Below are 18,634 nucleotides of genomic sequence, written 5' to 3' on the forward strand. Positions count from 1 at the left end.
GTTCTGATTTTGCCTCAAAAGCATGAATGTGAGTCTGGCACCAGTGAGTTTTAAGCAGGACTGGAGAAATTTTGGGGGGGCTTTTGATCAACTCAACATGTTTCAGTAGGTTCTGAACCTATTTGAATAAATCTCTGAATATTTTGGAAATGTGGGAACTCTATAATTAATCCTCATGGGATGAACAGAAACTACTTGTATAAATCAAAAGGAGTCTTTACATTCTTTTTTTTTTTCCAACATCCTGCACCTATATAATAAAATGTCCTTGCATTTGGATGGTGCTTTGCAATTTAAAGCATTTCCATACATGTAGTTTTATTTCAGCCCCATATAGTTCTGAAGAGCTGGATCAGCAGTCATTAATACTTTCTCTGTTTTATAGGCAAGAAACTGAAGATTTGGGAGGCGAAGGGACTTCCCCCCAAATGACATCATTTTAAGTGACAGAGTAAGTTAAAAAATTACTCAGCAGTGTTTGATAAGGTTGGCTTAGTTTTAGGTTATGTAAGAGTATGCTGTCACAAGCACCATTACAATTACTGCCACATTATGACTTTAAAATTCTGCTTTCACTAATTATAATACAAGGACACCTTTCTAATATGGAGATGTGTTTGCCTTCTATACTTATCTTCTACATTTATATCTGCTCTTTGAGGCTATTTCAGTTTGACATTTCTCTGCTTTTTCTAGGAAAATTCTCTGAAAAAGACTCAGAAATATCTGAAAAATATTGTGGATGCAAAGTTTAGAGAAGAGCTTTAGTTTAAAATAAAGATGTGGTAGCTCAAACCACATTCAAGGACAAATAGAATTCTTTATTTTTGTAGTCTTGCTTGTGGCTTATTTGTCTATGTCTGAGAAACAACAAAAGAATCACAGCTGGATTTGCAGATGCATCTAGCAGAGGAAAAAGGCAGAGGTATATGTGGCAGCATTTTTTCCTTCTTCTTAAAAATGAACTAAAAAATAAAAGCACCTATGGAATTGAGATTGGAGCAAGAGAAGCAAGTGTGGGAAGATGGATAACCTTTGATGTCAAGTTGATTTCTCATACCTATGTGGTGCAATTTTAGTTTGAATATCAGCTATGAGATCTGCAGTCCCCTGTTCTACAAGGCTACAGAGGTGAAGGCAGAATATTTCAGAGGCTTCTCAAAACTCTAATAAAAATCTCTCCTGCCAGATGACCCCTGATAAACTTCAGTCTTCCTTTCGGTAAAAAGCTCCCCAAGACAGGCTCAGAAAGGATGATGTTCACCACGATTAAGTCTCCAGTCAGCCATGGTAGGCAGGTGAGAAATTTCATTGGAGTTTTCCCTTACTTGGCAGTTTTAGATGTTTTACTAAGTAATGCAAATCAAACAGGAGAACTTGGTAGGAATATGTGAAAACGAGGTCTATATTACATTAAACGTGCTTTTGGATTGTAATATTTACCTAATGATGCAATGTATCGAAATTGAACTTACTGTGAAGTAAGTTATATACGAAGTTCATATATTCTGCTTCCACTTCTGTTTATGTTGTGCCTATGCTTGTGGCTTCATAGTGATATATTTTTCAGTGGTACATCAATATGTACAGTTCTTAATATGAGCACTTATACATTATATTGTGGCATCCTCATTCCCCTTCAAGTTCTCAAGCATAGGGTTTATGACTTATTTACTGCACTATTTTTATGCCTCACAAAATGACTAGCATATGGTAGGTGCTCTCTAAATATGCCTGTTGAACTGACCTGAAGATGAATGTTTCCTTGTCCAAGAACAATTTCATAATATAAAATCTATGAAAACCTTAGAAAAACAAATTTCGGGTATTTCTGACCTGGCTTTTTTGAGTTTGGGTTTTAAAGGAGAGCATGCAGATTTTTGTTGTTGTTGTTTATTACATTTCTAGTGCATAAATTCTGGGCAAAAAGAATATCCTGACGGGTCTGCATTAACTAATAGAGAGTGATAAATATTCTGCACATTCTGTAATTATTATGGGATCCTTAAATAATCTTATGCACTGTCATTGGGATTTATTTTGTTCTCTGAGCACATATCATTATGATAAAAAAGATTTGAGGGTCAATGATAAATGGAAAACTTTGTCTCCTACATCTTTTGTTGGTTCAGTATATTTGCAGTGGTCACTCCAAGTATGTGAGGCTTGGACGTCAAGCAGCACGTCTTTGAGAACACTTACTCCTCACCCCCGCAGGGCCAGCTACATAATTTGTGGTGCCCAGTTCAAGATGAAGATGCAGAATCTCTACTTCAAAAAGCAGGAAAAAAAAACCCCTTTACTTTCTTTAGTAGTCTTTCTCAAGCTGTTATTGTGTTCTCTTTTTTTATTAAAAAAATAAGTTTATATTTAGTTTGAGAGAGAGAGAGAGAGAGAGAGAGAGAGCAAGCAGGGGAGGGGCAGGGAGAGAGGGAGAGAGAGAATCCCAAGCAGGCTCTGAGCTATTTGCACAGAGCCTGACGTGGGGCTCAAGCTCACAAACCTTGAGATCTCAACCTGAGCCAAAATCAAGAGTCGGATACTCAACTGACTGAGCCACCAAGGTGCCCCTATTACTGTATTTTTTACTTGCCAGTTAATGCCATCCTGCCTCAGGCATGAGGATACTCACAGGGTGAATGCAGACCTATGCAGACATCCAGGACCATGCCCTGTGTTTAGCATGTGGCTATGTCATGGACTGGACCCTGACTCTTCCTGTGCCCATGCCCAGGCCCCCGTCAGAGGTGGGCCTGTCAGTGGTCACTGGGTGGGGGTGGGGAGCAGGTGACTGAGAACTTTTCCTGGAGACACAGGAAGGTGGTGGGACTGCAGGACTCCAAGTCCTGGCACAAGCTCCATTGTCCCATCTCACTTCACTAACAATAGCCAAAATCAAAGATTATCTGTGTATTAAGAATTTTGATATGGCAGTACCAAAGTATTAAGCCTCTAATGAAGGCCTTTTATAAGCACGATTCCCTGTGCAGCCGCAGTGCCTCACACCCATGAAGCTTGGCTGTGGTCCCCAGGACAGATGATGTATGGGATGATGGGGAACATTACTGCTGAGAAGTGATGGCTCTTACCTCAATCCTGAGGCAAGAGGGTTGACACTGCCTTTCTTATTCTCCATTGTGACTGTTTCCTCACTTGGTCTTCATTTTAATCCACTTCCTTTCATATAAAAATAACGAAGGAAAGGAAGGTGGATATGCAATTTTGATAAAGTGTAATTTATACCAGTGAAATTATGCCTGCAAACATAATATGAATGCATGTCAAGGTTTTATTTAACTTGGTAATTAATGAGGGAATCAGTAAGATGTCAAAAATAATTTAAAGAATATTCGAGAAGCAATATTAAGATTGCTCAATTAGATATAAAACTAGTCAATGTCCAACAGGGCAATAAACTGCAACATTTAGAGTACTTTTCCATTAGAATGAAATTATTCTCATCTCTATCTGACAAAAATCTACAAGTTAACTTCTGCCTCTATAAAGCTGTAAAATGGACCAGAGAATAAAAAGTAAAGCCCCAAACTGGAGAATTTCACTTCAGGTACATCTAAGTAACCTGGTTCAGGTTAAGAATGATTTATTTGTCAATGTTATTTCTCTCAGACTAACATTCTCTGGATTACTTCATCTGACCATGATAGTATAAGGTTTTCTCAGTTGCCCTCTATATGCACAGAAATAGATTTTTAATATACACAATGGCAGAACATAAAATTAGAATGTATTTTTTAATATATTTAAATCAACATGCATTTAGATTTCCCTTAATATTTAAATTAGAGGATATACTTCTAGATGACAAACAATAGCATTGGAAGGGCCTTTAGATGCTTAGATATCTAGAATTAGAAAGGTCTGGGTGATCTTTAGTCAAATGAGAAAAAAAAAAGCTCAGGAAGCATATGTGCCCATATCACATAGAAGAGCAGATATGAGATTTGAACCTAGTGCTGACCATTGTTCTGGTTCATGGGGGAAGCCCCCAGTGGTTCTGAGCAGTTCCATCTCATTTGGAGACCAAGTATCCATTCATGTCCATCCTTGAAAAAGGTGCATGTTGGTTCATCATCTGTTCAAGGGACATTTCAAGTGTCAGGAATTCCCAAATGTGACAATAGGTGGTCCACATTCAAGGCCAGCTGGGCACTGAGTCCACTTCACTCTGTCCTGGTCCTGAGGCAAAGTCCTTCTTCTTTCCAAACAACTAGTCCCTATTCTTTTGACTCTTCCTCTCCACCATCCCTTCCCCAGCCCAGGCCTGTCTCTTTGGGAGCAGAAACTGTCACCCTCTGATCATGAATATAAACATTTGTGACTCACAATTAGGACTAGAACAGTTTTGAGGCTTTAATTTCTGTTTCTGTGTAGATGGGTAGATTGAGGAAGCAAATACAGAAACCTTAGAGCATTTGTAGGGGAGGAAAAGGGAAGGAAATTAGTCAGCTGAATGTTCAGGGATAACCTCACCACATGGTTCCAATGCGCAGATAATTTCCTCCCTCAACACAACTCCAATATTTAGGCATGATTTTCTGTCAGTTCTATAGAACTTAAACTGTTGTCATAAGTCCTATTAATACAGGACTGAGAAGAAAACAATGTATATCTTGGAGCCTATGACAACTTGTCAGGTATGAAGAAAGGATTCTTGGTATTAAAGCATACAAACCCGGCATATACTCCCAGGTATTGCTGTACAATCTTCTACTCTGGAAGTCTTTGAAAAGTGGAAAAAAAAAGTACTCACTGGATGTTGTTTGTATCAACTGGTGTAGCATTTCCTCATACTGTTTCTGAGAAACAGAATGTTCAGTGTAATGTTAATACATATTCCTGGAAAAATGTTACTTGGGTGAAATAAGTTTAGAAACTTCTATTAAGTACAGTGGAATGCGTTATTTTCCATACGACTTCTTTAACATGTTGAAATACATTACCCTTAAAGAGGGGAATAGGCATGTGACATTTTATGAATTTGTCTTAGAAAAATTTGCCCCCTCTCATCTTTTTTCCCCCAAGGAGTGCTTATTAGTATATCTTGAAAAACAGTTTTGGAAATTCCAGTCTAGTTTAATCCCCTCTTTACTGAAATGGTGAAAATTCCAGAAATGGTTAGTGGTATCCTTAAGAGTAAGGGGAAGAAGGCACAGACCTCTTGCCTGTTAGACTGGTCCGAAGCGATAAACTATAATTTTTAGATATAGCCTCATCTTTAAGTAGAATTCCCAACTCAGAGAACGGCTGAAAATAGCTACCAAATCACTAACTTCGGACGACTAACTTTTTTTTGTGTAATGGAGCAAATAGTTGATTCATATTGCAAAGGTTAGGACAGAAAGCACTTACTTAAAGTCTAGAAGAGTATGATTTATCCTGTCTCTATTATCAGTGTTGACTTGAACAAATATCTTAACTCACTTATACCCCATTTTCCCATTTGTGAAGCTGAAATCTAAATCTATGTCCCAAAGATATTTTAAGCGTTAACATCATTTTCAGATAAAATTACATCAGAACAGTACCACTATCTCGTTTTCCAAAACAAAGACAGCACTTGGTAATTGCTAGGTCAATGGCAATCAGCAGTGTTTATAGACAGTACTTGCTTGAAGCCACTATTGTGTTTTGATGTCAATAAACAATAACCAAATTTATTTTCCAGTGTTTTTCCATCTAGTCTTTATACTCATAAGTTTTTAACAAGTTTTAACTTGTTCTCCAAATCACTTGCTGTGTAGGAGGGGAGGGGGAACAATTCTTACTTCATTTTCCTAGTATAAAAGGTTAAGCAATTTTCCTAAGGTAACTAATAGGCAGCAAATGGGCCAGGAACAAAATGTAAGGCTTGGGAATTCTGTCTACTACTGAACCAAAACGATTGGTTTGTTTCCTTCCTAAATTAATTATTTAAACTCCTTGTTTTAAGCATTTTGCAAACCTAAGCCAAGGGATTCTAGATATCTCACATTTCATTCCAGCTTTAACTGTGCTTTGTTTTCATTTTGTTTGTCAAGTTTTCCACACAATTTTAACAGCTGCATATCCAATTACATATAAAAATCATAACACAATTTACCAAATCTTCTGTGTATGTGTGTGCGTGCGCATGTATACAAATGAAAGCTTTAAGTAGTAAGCCATGTAGATTTAAAACAAGAATAAGTATTTCTAGTTACAAAACAAACTGGTTTTAATACATAAATTCTTCCTAAAACCCCATTAATTAACAGTTTTTGAAGGGGAGCAAAACAGTCAAGGAAAACATATTAGCAGCTCATATTTTGCTTGCTTGTTCTTTGGAGAAAAAAAAACTGTTAGAATTCTATAAGAAAAGGAGAGGAAGGATAGTTTTCAGATGGGATTTAAGCCAGAGAGGTCTCTTATGCCCAGGAAGATCAATCAGGGCAAATGAGTTCTCCATGTATTATTACCTAAGGGTAGAGAAAATTGAAGATGAGATTTTTTTCCCCCTACTTGTTTGACCTTGCTGCATAAATATGATGTAAAAAATATGTGTGGAATTTGATAGTGGTCTTTTCTATTAGTCAAACCTTGAAAATTTAACTCTTTGAGACTTTTCAAATTTGGTGTAAATGATACAATTTCTTCATGTTTAATCTTGTTTGTTCTCATTTAAATATAATTGTATTTGCAATCACGACTTTAATGAAACTCTGATTTGCAGAGGACCTAAATGCTTTCTGCCCTGTAAAAACAAATGCTCAACCCTTGTTGCTGCACTCAAGGATAGCAGTAATAAAAGTGGTTAGAAAATCAATTTAAACTGCATTTGTACTTTACCAAGAACCCTGTGACACTTACACTGGTAAGAGTTATGCTTTCCAAATATGTGATCCACTTTTATAAGCAACTAAGTACCCTGCAGCTTCAGTCAGACTATCCAAGCAAGAATAAATGACCCCACATCAATCCATTTTCACAATACCTGACACTTGTAGAATGGGGGAAAGAAATGAGATCAAAAAGATAAACAACAGGCTGTGCAACCTAGACTGTTTCAACCTAAGACTGAACCTTGTATGCATAATTGAAAAAAACACATTTTACTCTGCAGCCCTTAATGTTTTACAAACCTGAGATTATCATAAGCAAAAGAGTATGTAGAAAAAGATCCCATGTCTTATTGTTCTTTATAAATCCCATGCATCACACTGCTTAACATAAAAAAGGTTCTCTGCAAATGCTTGTGGTATGAAAGAAGGGATGGATGAATGATCTTAAAGATACACAAATCCCATTTTAATCAAACAGATTGGATTAAAATAATTTCTAAATATGGATATTGCAGGGGAAAAAACAGAAAAAAGTTACCAAAATATTTTGTTGTGATACATTACATTTCATCTCAGTAATATGGAGCTAAAACATGCCTGTATTTTTCCTTTCTTCTAATAATAGCACTGATATATTTGTTTTTCACATCATGGAAGACTTTAATGGGTCTATTTTTCTAAGTGCTTTTTTGCTTATGATAACCTCCAGCTTGTTAAACATTAAGGAAAGCAGAGGCATAGGACTGAGCAGCTGGGACTCCCATCTTTTGGTAATGCAGAAGATGGCCGGTATTCAGAAAAGCTCAAAGCTCAGAAATAAGACAAAGGGGCAAGAGCATATTCTTTTAATATCCTACTAGAGTATTTTCTAACAGGTCTGCTTAAAGATTATGTAATCCTCTGGAAGAATGCACTTTTCTGTGGCTCACTATTTACTATTGATTAGGACCAGATCCTGAAGTTACATGTTAACTTGTAGATTTTTGTCTGATGGAGAAGCAAACAAGCATAAAATGGTAGGAAAGAAAACTACAAAATTACATTTTGTTCTCTTGTAGGGTACTAACTACTTTTGTCTTTAACTTAGCAGTCTTATTTTAGCATTCACTCAGTGACACTCTGTCCTCAGTCTCTTGGATTCTCTTTGAAGCAGCCTTAACCATCATGCTCATGTCTTCATTAATGAGATAACTAAATCTTTGGCATGTGTTCATTATGTACTTGTGTGAAAGTCAGGTTTGAAACTCTTTGAAAATTGACCTTTGACACTGGTCTTTATAACAAACAGGATTTAAAAGTAGATACACAGAATTGTGTATAAAAGTGAATATTTATTTACAATGAGAAAAGAAATCTCAGTGACTTACAAGGAAGTTTGGAGATTCGGGCCTCTTTCTCTGAAATCTCTTTAGACTCTTCCCAGGAAATGCTTACATGGAAATGAATCTTGATTGCAAGCTAGTTTGCCCTCTGAAAGAGAACTATAATAACCTACTGCAATTCCTAGCAACTCCCAAGTCTCAGAAGGACATGTGTAAGGGTGGGGGGAGGGAGACTCTTAGCTTCATTTGCTCCAGAGTAAACCAGGTCTATACTGGGGGAGAGCACACCAGCAAGTAAGGAGTTGTGAAGTATAAGGCTGGGAGAAATAAACCAGAGATCTTTTCCTCCCTTGGGTAACTGGACCGTGGAGTGGCCCCTTGTGCAGATTTTGGTGAAGACTCACATACACATGTATCAGAAGATCCAGCACTGAGCTTCTGTTGTAGGGAGAACATGCGGAACCAAAATAGCACCATTTAAGAAGAAAACCTCTGAATCTATTTCAATCAAATCCCTTCTGCCCCAGCACAGCCCCAAATATGGACAAACTAGACACAGAAGAGGGACAGAAAGGCATCAGGAAGAAAACATCACATTCTTTCTCCATTCAAGTTCTTGAACTCCAGGTCTACCCAACCAGGAAGGGGACTGGAACCATTAAACTAAATGTAAGGTGGAAGTTTTAAACTGAAGTAGGCTGAATCATGCTTTTAATATGTCAACATGAATAGAAAGCTCTGGAACATGCATGATATTCCATTAAGAAAAAGTAAAGAGAAATCCTACAGAGCACGCTTGACATCACTGATAAAAGAAAACTAAAACCCTCTAAAGTTTAAACTGCCTTTAATGAAAGGATACATAGATAAATGTCTTAAATGCTCAATTAATTAACACAATGAGAGAAATGGAGAAGACCACATACACTCTTAAATTGTTACATGAAACCTGGTTGGGTACTTTCTTTTTTCACCTTGTTTCTAGCAATAGGGGCTACCTACAATTGAGATGCTTAGATGCTCAGTAGCAAACTTTTACAGCTGAGAATAATCTAACCAAATACAAATTAGTCCTCTATGACATGAGACACAAATTCTGAGTACAATTTCAAGGATGCTGACTGTAGACAGAAAGTGTAGCAACTAAGAAGAAGGATTAAATATTTGAAGATGTTATTAGTTTAAATTTGTGGTGAGAAATTGATCTGAAATAGGCTCTTTTTCCCCCCCTTGGTATTCAGAAGGTGAGAGTAGACCACTGAGCTAGATTAGGGGTAATCTGGCCTGGATATAGAGTAATAACTAAAAGATCTCAGCAGGTGATGCCTAGCTACATATCACTATGAAATGACAAGACAAGCAAACATTTTGTGGGGGTGTTGCCACTCACTACAGAACAGATAGAAATGCTAAGACATGATACCCTAATCTTTTGTACTCTAATGGTTGTTACTACTGCAATTTCAAATTCAATTTACAGCTCCTACCTCATTTTGAAGTGCTAAATGATTTGAAAACTAAATACCTAGAAATCACAAAAAAAGTTCTTTTTATCAAACAATGTCAAAAAAGATGTCTATGAAATGAGAAAACATGGATTGAAAGAAAAGGGAAAATGAATTGAAAGATCAGAATGAAACAAACCAATTTTTACTTCTATTCACATGGGACAATGGGAACAATGAAAGTTCCCTAATGGTAAGAAATACAATTTTTTTTTTTTTGGAGATTACTTTAGTTAATTTTATGTGTCAACCTGACTGGGCTACAGGATACCTAAATAGATGGTTAAACATTATTTCCGGGTGTATCTCTTAGGGCGTTTCTAAAATAAATCAGTATTTGAATTGGTAGACTGAATAAAGCTGATGACCCTTTCCAACTTGGATGGGCATCATCCAGTCCCTTGGGGATCTGAACAGAACAAAAAGTAGAGGAAAGTAGAATTTGCTCTCTGTTTTTTTTTTTAATTTTTATTTTTTATTAAAAAATTTTTTTTTAACGTTTATTTATTTTTGAAACAGAGAGAGACAGAGCATGAACGGGGGAGGGTCAGAGAGAGGGAGACACAGAATCTGAAACAGGCTCCAGGCTCTGAGCTGTCAGCACAGAGCCCGACGCGGGGCTTGAACTCACGGACCGCGAGATCATGACCTGAGCCGAAGTTGGCCGCTTAACCGACTGAGCCACCCAGGCGCCCAGCTCTCTGACTGTGGAGCTGTGACATCAATCTCCTGCCATCAACGCTCCTGGTTTTCAAGCTTTCAGACTCAGACTGGCATCTACATTACTAGCTTTCTTGGGTTTTTAGCTAGCGGACTGACAGATTGCAGAACTTCCTAGCCTCCATAACTGCATGAGTCAATACCTTATAATACCCATATAACTTTTAAAAACATGTTTATTTATTTATTTTGAGAGAGAGAAAGAGAGAGAGAGTACCTGTGAGCAATGGGAGAGGGGCAGAGAAAGAAGGAGAGATGAGAATCCCAAGCCGGCTCCATACTGTCAGTACAGAGTGTGATGCAGAGCTTAATCTCAGGAACTGTGAGATCATGACCTGAGCCGAAATCAAGAGTTGGATGCTCAACTAGCTGAGCCACCCAGGCACCTCTATCTATCTATCTATCTATCTATCTATCTATCTATCTATCTATCTATCTATGTAAACATTGTTTAACACTGAAAATTAAATTGAGTTGGACTTTCTTGGTCAATGAACTGAATAAAACAACTCTTTCATCCATCTTTTATCCTAGTGCAGTGGTCTGCAAACCATGGCCCTTGGGCCAAATCCTGCTAGTCATCTATTTGTGTGAATAAAGTTTTACTGGAACACAGCCATGCCCATTCATTTTTTATATGTTGTCAAAGGCTGCTTTAGAGTTACAATAGCAGAGTTGAATCGCTGTGATGCAAAGTCTGAAATATTTGCTATTTTGACATTTACAAAAAAGTTTGCTGACCCCTGCCCCAGCACATGGAGGGTAGCATTGGTTAGTGATGAATAAAAGCTATGAGAACAATTAGAGGCACAGACAGCGCATTCATTCACATATGGGAATTACTGACTTTCAGTGCATGATAAAATACATTCCTATAGGCTTAGCACCTGGTAAAATTAAGACTAAGTTTAAAACTTGCATTTCAATAATTATTTACTATAATGTCAGTGACATGAGTTCTTAGTACATTTGTTGTATAGGTTATATTCCCAAACCTGAGATCCTTTAAAATTATTATTTAACCTATTTAAAAACATCTGGCATAGAAAGGAGAAAGTGATTTAAATATTATCTGTTTAATTTGCTAACCTTCCTATGTATGCCCTTTTGGAAACAGCTTGTTCAAAGTCCATAGAGATTTGGATACTCAGAATAACCCTTCTGTATCACTTTTCTAAACTGAATTTCACTACATGCAATTTGGGTTTCTCTGAAATGAGCAACCACAGGGGTTTGAAAATTCTAGCACAGATTTATAACAAAATGAAAAAAGGTTGGATACTGTCCAGAAACATGTGATGGTACTCAAAGCAGAATGACATTTGCTTGGTAAAGCTGCTAAAGTGTTACTCCTCTTAATATTTTTCAACATGAAATTTGTCTTCTTGTAAGCAGGTTACCTTCATAGACAATGGAGGGACAGAACTTATTAACACTGAATTTTATCAACCAAGCTGCTAAAATGAGTGATGATTTTGTTTACAAATAGCTATAAATAGGGTCGATTGCATGAACCCTAAAGTATAGCTTTATGGTACTGAACGTCTCTTCACTTACCATCCTACTCTTCTTTAGAGTAAGTATGCTTCTTTAAGGGTTATCTCCTATTAAACCACTAGTCTTTACATGTTGGAAAAAGCATTCCCAGGAGATGTGGATTAGGATGTACAAGTGTGTGTGTGTGTGTGTGTGTGTGTGTGTGTGCACGCGCGCGCGTGTGTACTGAAAAAAACTTTTCTCTCTCTTAAGGTTAGGAGAGATTTTTTTTTAAATTCTAGATGAAAGTCACTGGACTAGATCAATTAAATTGTGATGACAAATTATTTGCATTTTCAAGTAAAACCATCATGCATACATGCTATAGTATTTAAAAATTAGTGTCTTTATATCTTGAGACAGAAAAGCTGAGAGGTAAAAAAGCTTTCTTCTTGACCTTGTAATAATGACTCTTTCTTTCTGAATACAGGGTCTGTTACTTTGGAAGTAAAATAAACTTGTAGACCAAAAAAGAATTCTATCAGGTCACTCTGTCTATTCCTTTTCAATCCAGAAAGGCTAAATATTGATATACCTTATTGAAATTGCTCTGCTATTTTGAAAGCTGTCTTGAATCCAATCTCCTCTTCTGGGAAAATAGGAGAAGAGAGAAAACCTGAGGGGTATAGGTGATGGAGCACCTATAGCCATTTTGCTATATTTGAAGTCTGAGAATGGAGTTAAAACTGAAGTGTCCAAAGGGAGCAGAAGAAACTGGGCCCTAGGGTGGCCTTTAAGTCATGAATCAAAAGATACCTAAAATGGGAATCCATAGCCTTCCACTTAGTGTGAACCAGTAAATTCTGTTTGGGATGAGTTTCCCAGAATTTGTAACAGAAGGATTCCTACCTGATACAGAAAGCATCTCTACTTTCTAGCTCAGTTAATGGGGTTCCAAAAGATTAGCAAACTTGCCCAAGTTCACATAATTATTAAGCAACTAAGCCAGGATTTGAAGTGACTTCTTCATGTCAGTTTACTAAAAGGATCTGCTGGGGGCAGTTCAAACTGGATTTTTAACTAACTACAATGTGATAAACATGAAAAAAACAAAGACATACCAAAAAGACAGGAGTGAAACAAGGACAGAGTGAAGGACATTGTAAATGAGGTATAAGGTTCAATAATTTCTGAGTATTCTGAAAATCTGAGATTTCCCTGGTTGTCTCATTTCTCCCAGTTACTCAGCAAGACAGAGGATCGTGGATGGCTCTCCTTCCCAGGTTGACTATTTTATACTCCAGCTATTTATAGTGCCCTAATTAGAAATCATTGCAAACATAACATTTGTGTTTTGATTTGCTAAAACACTGATATTGCCAATCCATAAGAATAATATGCATTTCATTTCTAAGAATAGTTGCTAGTGCCAGGAAGCCATGGAAAGCAAACCCAGACTCATGAGGACCCTCATAGTTTCAGAAGGCAAACCACCATGAAATATTCTAATTATTCAGCTTTTTCCCATTAGAATAATCCAAAATGAGCCCCTACTCCTTAGGGGTCAAAGTATCTCATCCTTCCAGCCCTTGACAAATATTTAATTATTGAAGTTTCATGTTTTCAAATGCATGTTGATTTTACATTCTCCTCCAGAATATATCTGTTTGCATATATAAAAAAGCAAAAACAAACAAAAAAACAGGAGAAAAGAAGAGGAGAGTTTAGAAGTCTGCCTGGGTAGGCAGGCTCAGGAATGACATCAAGTCAGATAGCACTGACAGACCCAAAAGGTGACAAGGGTTGGAAGACAGTCTGGAAGGTCCTGGGGAGATCCTTTTTATGATGCGACAACACGGACAGGAAAATAATCTTTGGCTTTTGCCAACAACACAGATGGGAACTGAGTTGCCAAAAGCATTAAGCCAGTTCAGGTCCATTTTGTCCAAGTCAAGATAGGGCTCAGTAGCAGAGTTTCTCTAGGTTCCTTGGTTGGAAAACTTTATACCATTCCATGTATTCCAAGTATGGGTATGCGTCTGCTGGGGGCAGTGTGTTGGTCATGGTGAGGATTCTTTATGACATTTCTTTGTTCTGTGTTCTTCTCTATGGACTGAAGCTGCTCATGGCCTCACTGGGAGTCCTCCTTCAGTACATATTCTGGTTCTCCTTATGAGTTGCTACACAGACTGCTGGAATGCCCTATTATGGTTTACTATTGGTATTTTAGACAAAACAGGAAAGAGTAAACATACCATTCTTATTCTGATCATCTTCCCTGTAGCCCTATAGCTATCTGTGCTCTTCTTGGATTAAACTTTTGACCTCCAAGGGGCTGTTCTTATGATCCTTCTGAGAAGTCTATTTTTGTTGTTGTTCTGAAATTAGCCAACTCCAGTGTATTATGGTGTTGGTGTGCATAAGGAGATGCTGGATTGGAAGTTGTAGTTGCCATGGACCAGCATGTCCTGGATGCAATAACGCAAAGAGTAGTTCTGGCAGTTCAGCATTGGTAATCAAGATAGCAATCATGTTGTTCAGAGAATGTGAAGAGTGTGTTATTTGGGGTTACAGCCAGCTAGTCTCCATTTCACTAACAATAAAAGGCACATACAGATCTGGAAGACCTTAAATAGTGCTTGCCAAAATCAGCTGTCATTTGAGTGGATTTCTCTGGAATAGGGGTTGAGAGGTTGAAAGACTGAGAAATTGATATGGAAAGCCAGAATAATGTATATGATGGAAAACAGATACTTTTGTGTGTGTGTGTGGGGGGGAAATTCACTCTAAGGCCTTAAGTGCTGATAAAGCTTCCATACTAAACTGAAAGCTGCTTGTGTGCAGGATAGTGTCTTAAATATACATCTTCGTTTCACATAGTACTTTCCCTCAGTTGGCCTTTAGGCAATGTTTGCTGAAATAAATCTAAGAGAATGAACCTAGGACTATTTATATCTATCCTACTAGAATAATTATTTTTACCTTTTTTTCAAATACATATTAAATAACTAAAACTGGAAGTCATGTGAGGTTCTATAGTTTATGAAAATAAGACATTTATTTTATTTAGCATGTATTTGGCTTACAGTATCTCTGACAGTTATTGTTACAAAGTAAAACTAACTCTTACCTAGTCTCTGAGTTGGTGATGCGGACACTTCTGTAGAAAATTAGAGTATAATTGTTTTCTCTTGCTGTATGGCAAAATTACCACAGAATTAGCAACTTAAAACACATTTATTATCTTATTTTTTCTGTGGGTCAAGGGTTTAAGGAAAGGCTTAACTGGCCCTCTGTATAAGAGGCCCATAAGCTTCAGTCAAGGTGTTGGTCAGGTTGGGATCTTATTCAAGGTTCAACTGGGAAGGACCTGCTCCCAAGCTGAAGTGGTTGTTGGTAAAATTTAGTTTCTTGCAGTTGTAGAACTGAGGGCTTCAATATTTGCTGGCTGTCAGCTAGAGGCCACCTTACTGGTTGTTTGCTGGAGGCTATTCTCAGTGCCCTGTCACATGGACCTTCTCCAAAATGCTTCATGCTTTATCAAAGTCAGCAAGACAGAGAGGGTCTCCTTGCAAGATGCAGCTACAATCTTATGTAACCTAATGACATAATTGACGTTTCACCACCTTCTGTTGGTTCACCAATTGGTTTCACCAATTCTGTAGGTTCAAAGCAAATCATAGATCCTACACTAAAGGAGAGGGAATCATACAAAGGCATGAACACTGGGAGAGGGATAATGGGGTCTATGTTAGAGTCTGTTCATCATATATAGAAAGAGAGGAAACACAATTCTTGTCACTTTTATAATTCTGTCAGTGGTTAAGCCTCACTGGCAATATTTAATTTAGGTTGAATGACACAAATATTTCAGACATTAGTAAGTCAGTAGGAAAAGCTGTTTTCCTGTTTCTATTTCACTTAGTTACACAACAGTTAATTTTCCTTCAGGGTCCTGAAGGTTATCTTACTGGATAATTTTTGCATTATTATATGTTTTAAAAATAATTGCTATTAGTGGGTTCACTATAAAGCAGACTACTTATTAAATAAGACCTTGGTTTTGTTTCTTTCAGAAAAATAACCACGACCAAGGAAGTTAGCTTCACTCAAACTCAAAATTCACTCTTTTCAAGTCCTTTGAAACTTCATCTGTTATATTTTTCTTATATGAATTAAGTCCTAATTGCTGGTGTCATTTTACAAATGTGTAAATCAAGGCACACACTTGGGCAGAGCTAATCAGAAGCAAAGGGTTTAGACACCCCAAGAGTTGATATCCTCTTTTTCCACTAAACTATGCTTTCTCCTCAAATATTAGGTCAGAGTGTGATTGTTCGGTAAATATATCACCTTGACTTTATCATACCTGCCCATTCCTCTGTTCCTGTCTTTGGTCTGTGGTTCTATGTTGTTTTTCATTTCCTTTTCCAGTGATTATTTTCAGAGCCCATCTCTGCCTACCATTTCCTATCTACTCTTGCGATAAATTATTTTCTCTTTCCCACACTATGCATACAGATGTTTACTTTTGTGGAGTCATTACCTACTTGATACCTTGCCCCTTAGAAACACTGAGGTGAATTAATTAAGATATTTCCTGTGAGATTTGGTCAATTTTTCCTTGACTTTAGTTAATATAATCTGTACATGCTTTACCATCCTCTCTGTCATTATTTGTAGCCCTGAAATAAAGATTTCTCAGAGGATTAAAGAAATTTGGGAATATGTTCTACACTGTCCAAATGAGACTCCCTCAGGGTTGATTCACTTAAGACATTTTAGTGGAGCAGAAAGTAATTGTAATTAAAATCTTTTTAATCTTATAAGAGCAGGATGAATCTTTATTTCAAGGGAAATAAGGTATATAGGCTTTTTCCTCCTTGACATACAGATTGCAAATAAAAAGAAGAAACAGATATAAGTATTCTTCTCCATCTTCAATCTTAGAGATCTGAGTTGATCTTTTATATTTTTGAAGATGAAGCAAAAAAATGCAATAAAAATTAATGCATCAAAACCATTATCAATGAATAAAAATCTGTCATTTATATATTCCAAAAGCAGAACACCTTGGTAAATTATGCTTGAATCTATCTGAAATTGCCAAAATCAGGTCCAGTTACCTAGTTATTTTCAGAGGTCAAGTATTTCTTGACATTGGAACCACAATATACAACTTTCTTTGAACAAACAAGTATCCACCACATGTGTGAAACACCTAGATGATGCATACACAAAATTGGAAGTTACAGACCTTTCCATCACCCAGATGACAGTGCTGCTGGTTTTTGTTGTTTTAAGAATGGAGACAAGAAATATAGGTTAGAGTTCAAGAGGCTAGAACTAACCTGATGCAGGTGCCATTGTTGTGGCATAGATGACGAGCACACCATGGGACATGGCAGTTCTCAATGTTCTTTCCACGTAATGCTTCATCAATGATGAAGAATTCTTTGTTGTTTACTTGAAGCTCTTGAATGCAGCCATTGAACCCATAAATGTGACCTGCATTCTTATGGATCTTAACATCTTCTGGGATATGGCCAAGGTACATTGATTCAAAATGCACCTATAAGAAAAATAACAACAAAAATATCTGATCAGGTGTTGCCAGGTTATATGAGAAAGACCTAGAATGTTTTGTTCTGTAAGGCATGTTTTAATGTATCCTTCTGTGTAAAACAGGTTGTAATTGTTGCTTAGTTTTGTCACCTCTACTAGGTGGTAGGATAAGTTACCTTAGGAAAGGGCCCTTATTTTATATTTCTTTTGTAGCTCTCACAATACATAATGAAATCTTAATTTTTCTAAAAAAAGGGCATTCAATAAAACTTGTTGATTGATTACTCTGAAATGTATTTTGGAACTGAAGTGTTTGAATCTTAATGTAAATATTAGCAAATAATAACTGATAAGGAAAATAGAGTCTTGTTAATTAACTATTGTTAGAGATTGAATTGTGTTTCCCCCAAATTCCTATGTGGAAGTTCTAACCCTCAGTAGCTCCGAATGTGACCTTATTTGGAAACAGAGCTTATACTCGCTGACCAGAATGATGATAAAATCACTGGCACGATGTAAACTGCTACTTAATCTCTCTTCCCACCCTTCAGTAACATATATAAATTGAATTCTCATCATTTGTATGTATATAAAAAGTAACTTTCCCAAACAGGAATTTATGAGATACACGTGAATTCTGGATGAAGTGGTAACAAGACACTGATCTTCAGGGCTGTTGGCATACAAAAGGTGCATGCAGCATTTGTGCAGTTTATGCCTCTGATGTCCTTATCCCCAGTACACATTAATGTACTCCAAACTGATACCTGAAAAGTATCCAGATTGACATTACAGATCCACTAAAATGGAAAGCTATCATTGCAAGAATTCTGAAACTAGAGCCAAATAATTAAGTTAGGGCTCTAAGGGGAGGAGAGAATGGGAAATGCTCAGTAATGTCACCTAATGTTTACATTAATATGCTCTGGTTTGATGCAAATGCACTTTTAGAGAACAGAGCATGTTCAATTCTAGGAACATCAAAGCATCTCCACGACCCATAATAGATCTAACTAACTCTATTATTTGAGCTCTTGTTCTTTTTTAGTGACTCGAGTTCTGCTTCTAAAGGCATTCCTTAATTTTGTGTGTGTGTACTTTATAAAAGATTCAGATATACAGTCACCCAGAGGATGACTATCTTTGGGCATAGTGGGGTGGAAAACTCAAGGTGTAATAATAGGCCCTCTTGCAGTACAGGAGTATTTCTGTTTGTTTTCACATCCTT

At 37.0% G+C, this 18,634-nt stretch overlaps 1 protein-coding gene across 2 annotated transcripts in view; it reads right to left on the bottom strand.

Annotated features, from left to right (window-relative positions):
* Positions 1–18,634, bottom strand: part of LOC132667946 (protein eyes shut homolog) — a 577,410-nt gene that overhangs the window by 207,033 nt on the left and 351,743 nt on the right. For both annotated transcript variants that reach the window (XM_060617196.3, XM_078447046.2), the window contains one exon: positions 17,193–17,413. In XM_060617196.3, coding sequence (XP_060473179.3) covers positions 17,193–17,413 — 221 coding nt within the window. The remainder of the gene's footprint in view (positions 1–17,192; positions 17,414–18,634) is intronic.

The sequence above is a fragment of the Panthera onca genome, chromosome B2 (genome assembly GCF_046562875.1).
Source record: "Panthera onca isolate mPanOnc1 chromosome B2, mPanOnc1 haplotype 2, whole genome shotgun sequence".
Classification (NCBI taxonomy): domain Eukaryota; kingdom Metazoa; phylum Chordata; class Mammalia; order Carnivora; family Felidae; genus Panthera; species Panthera onca.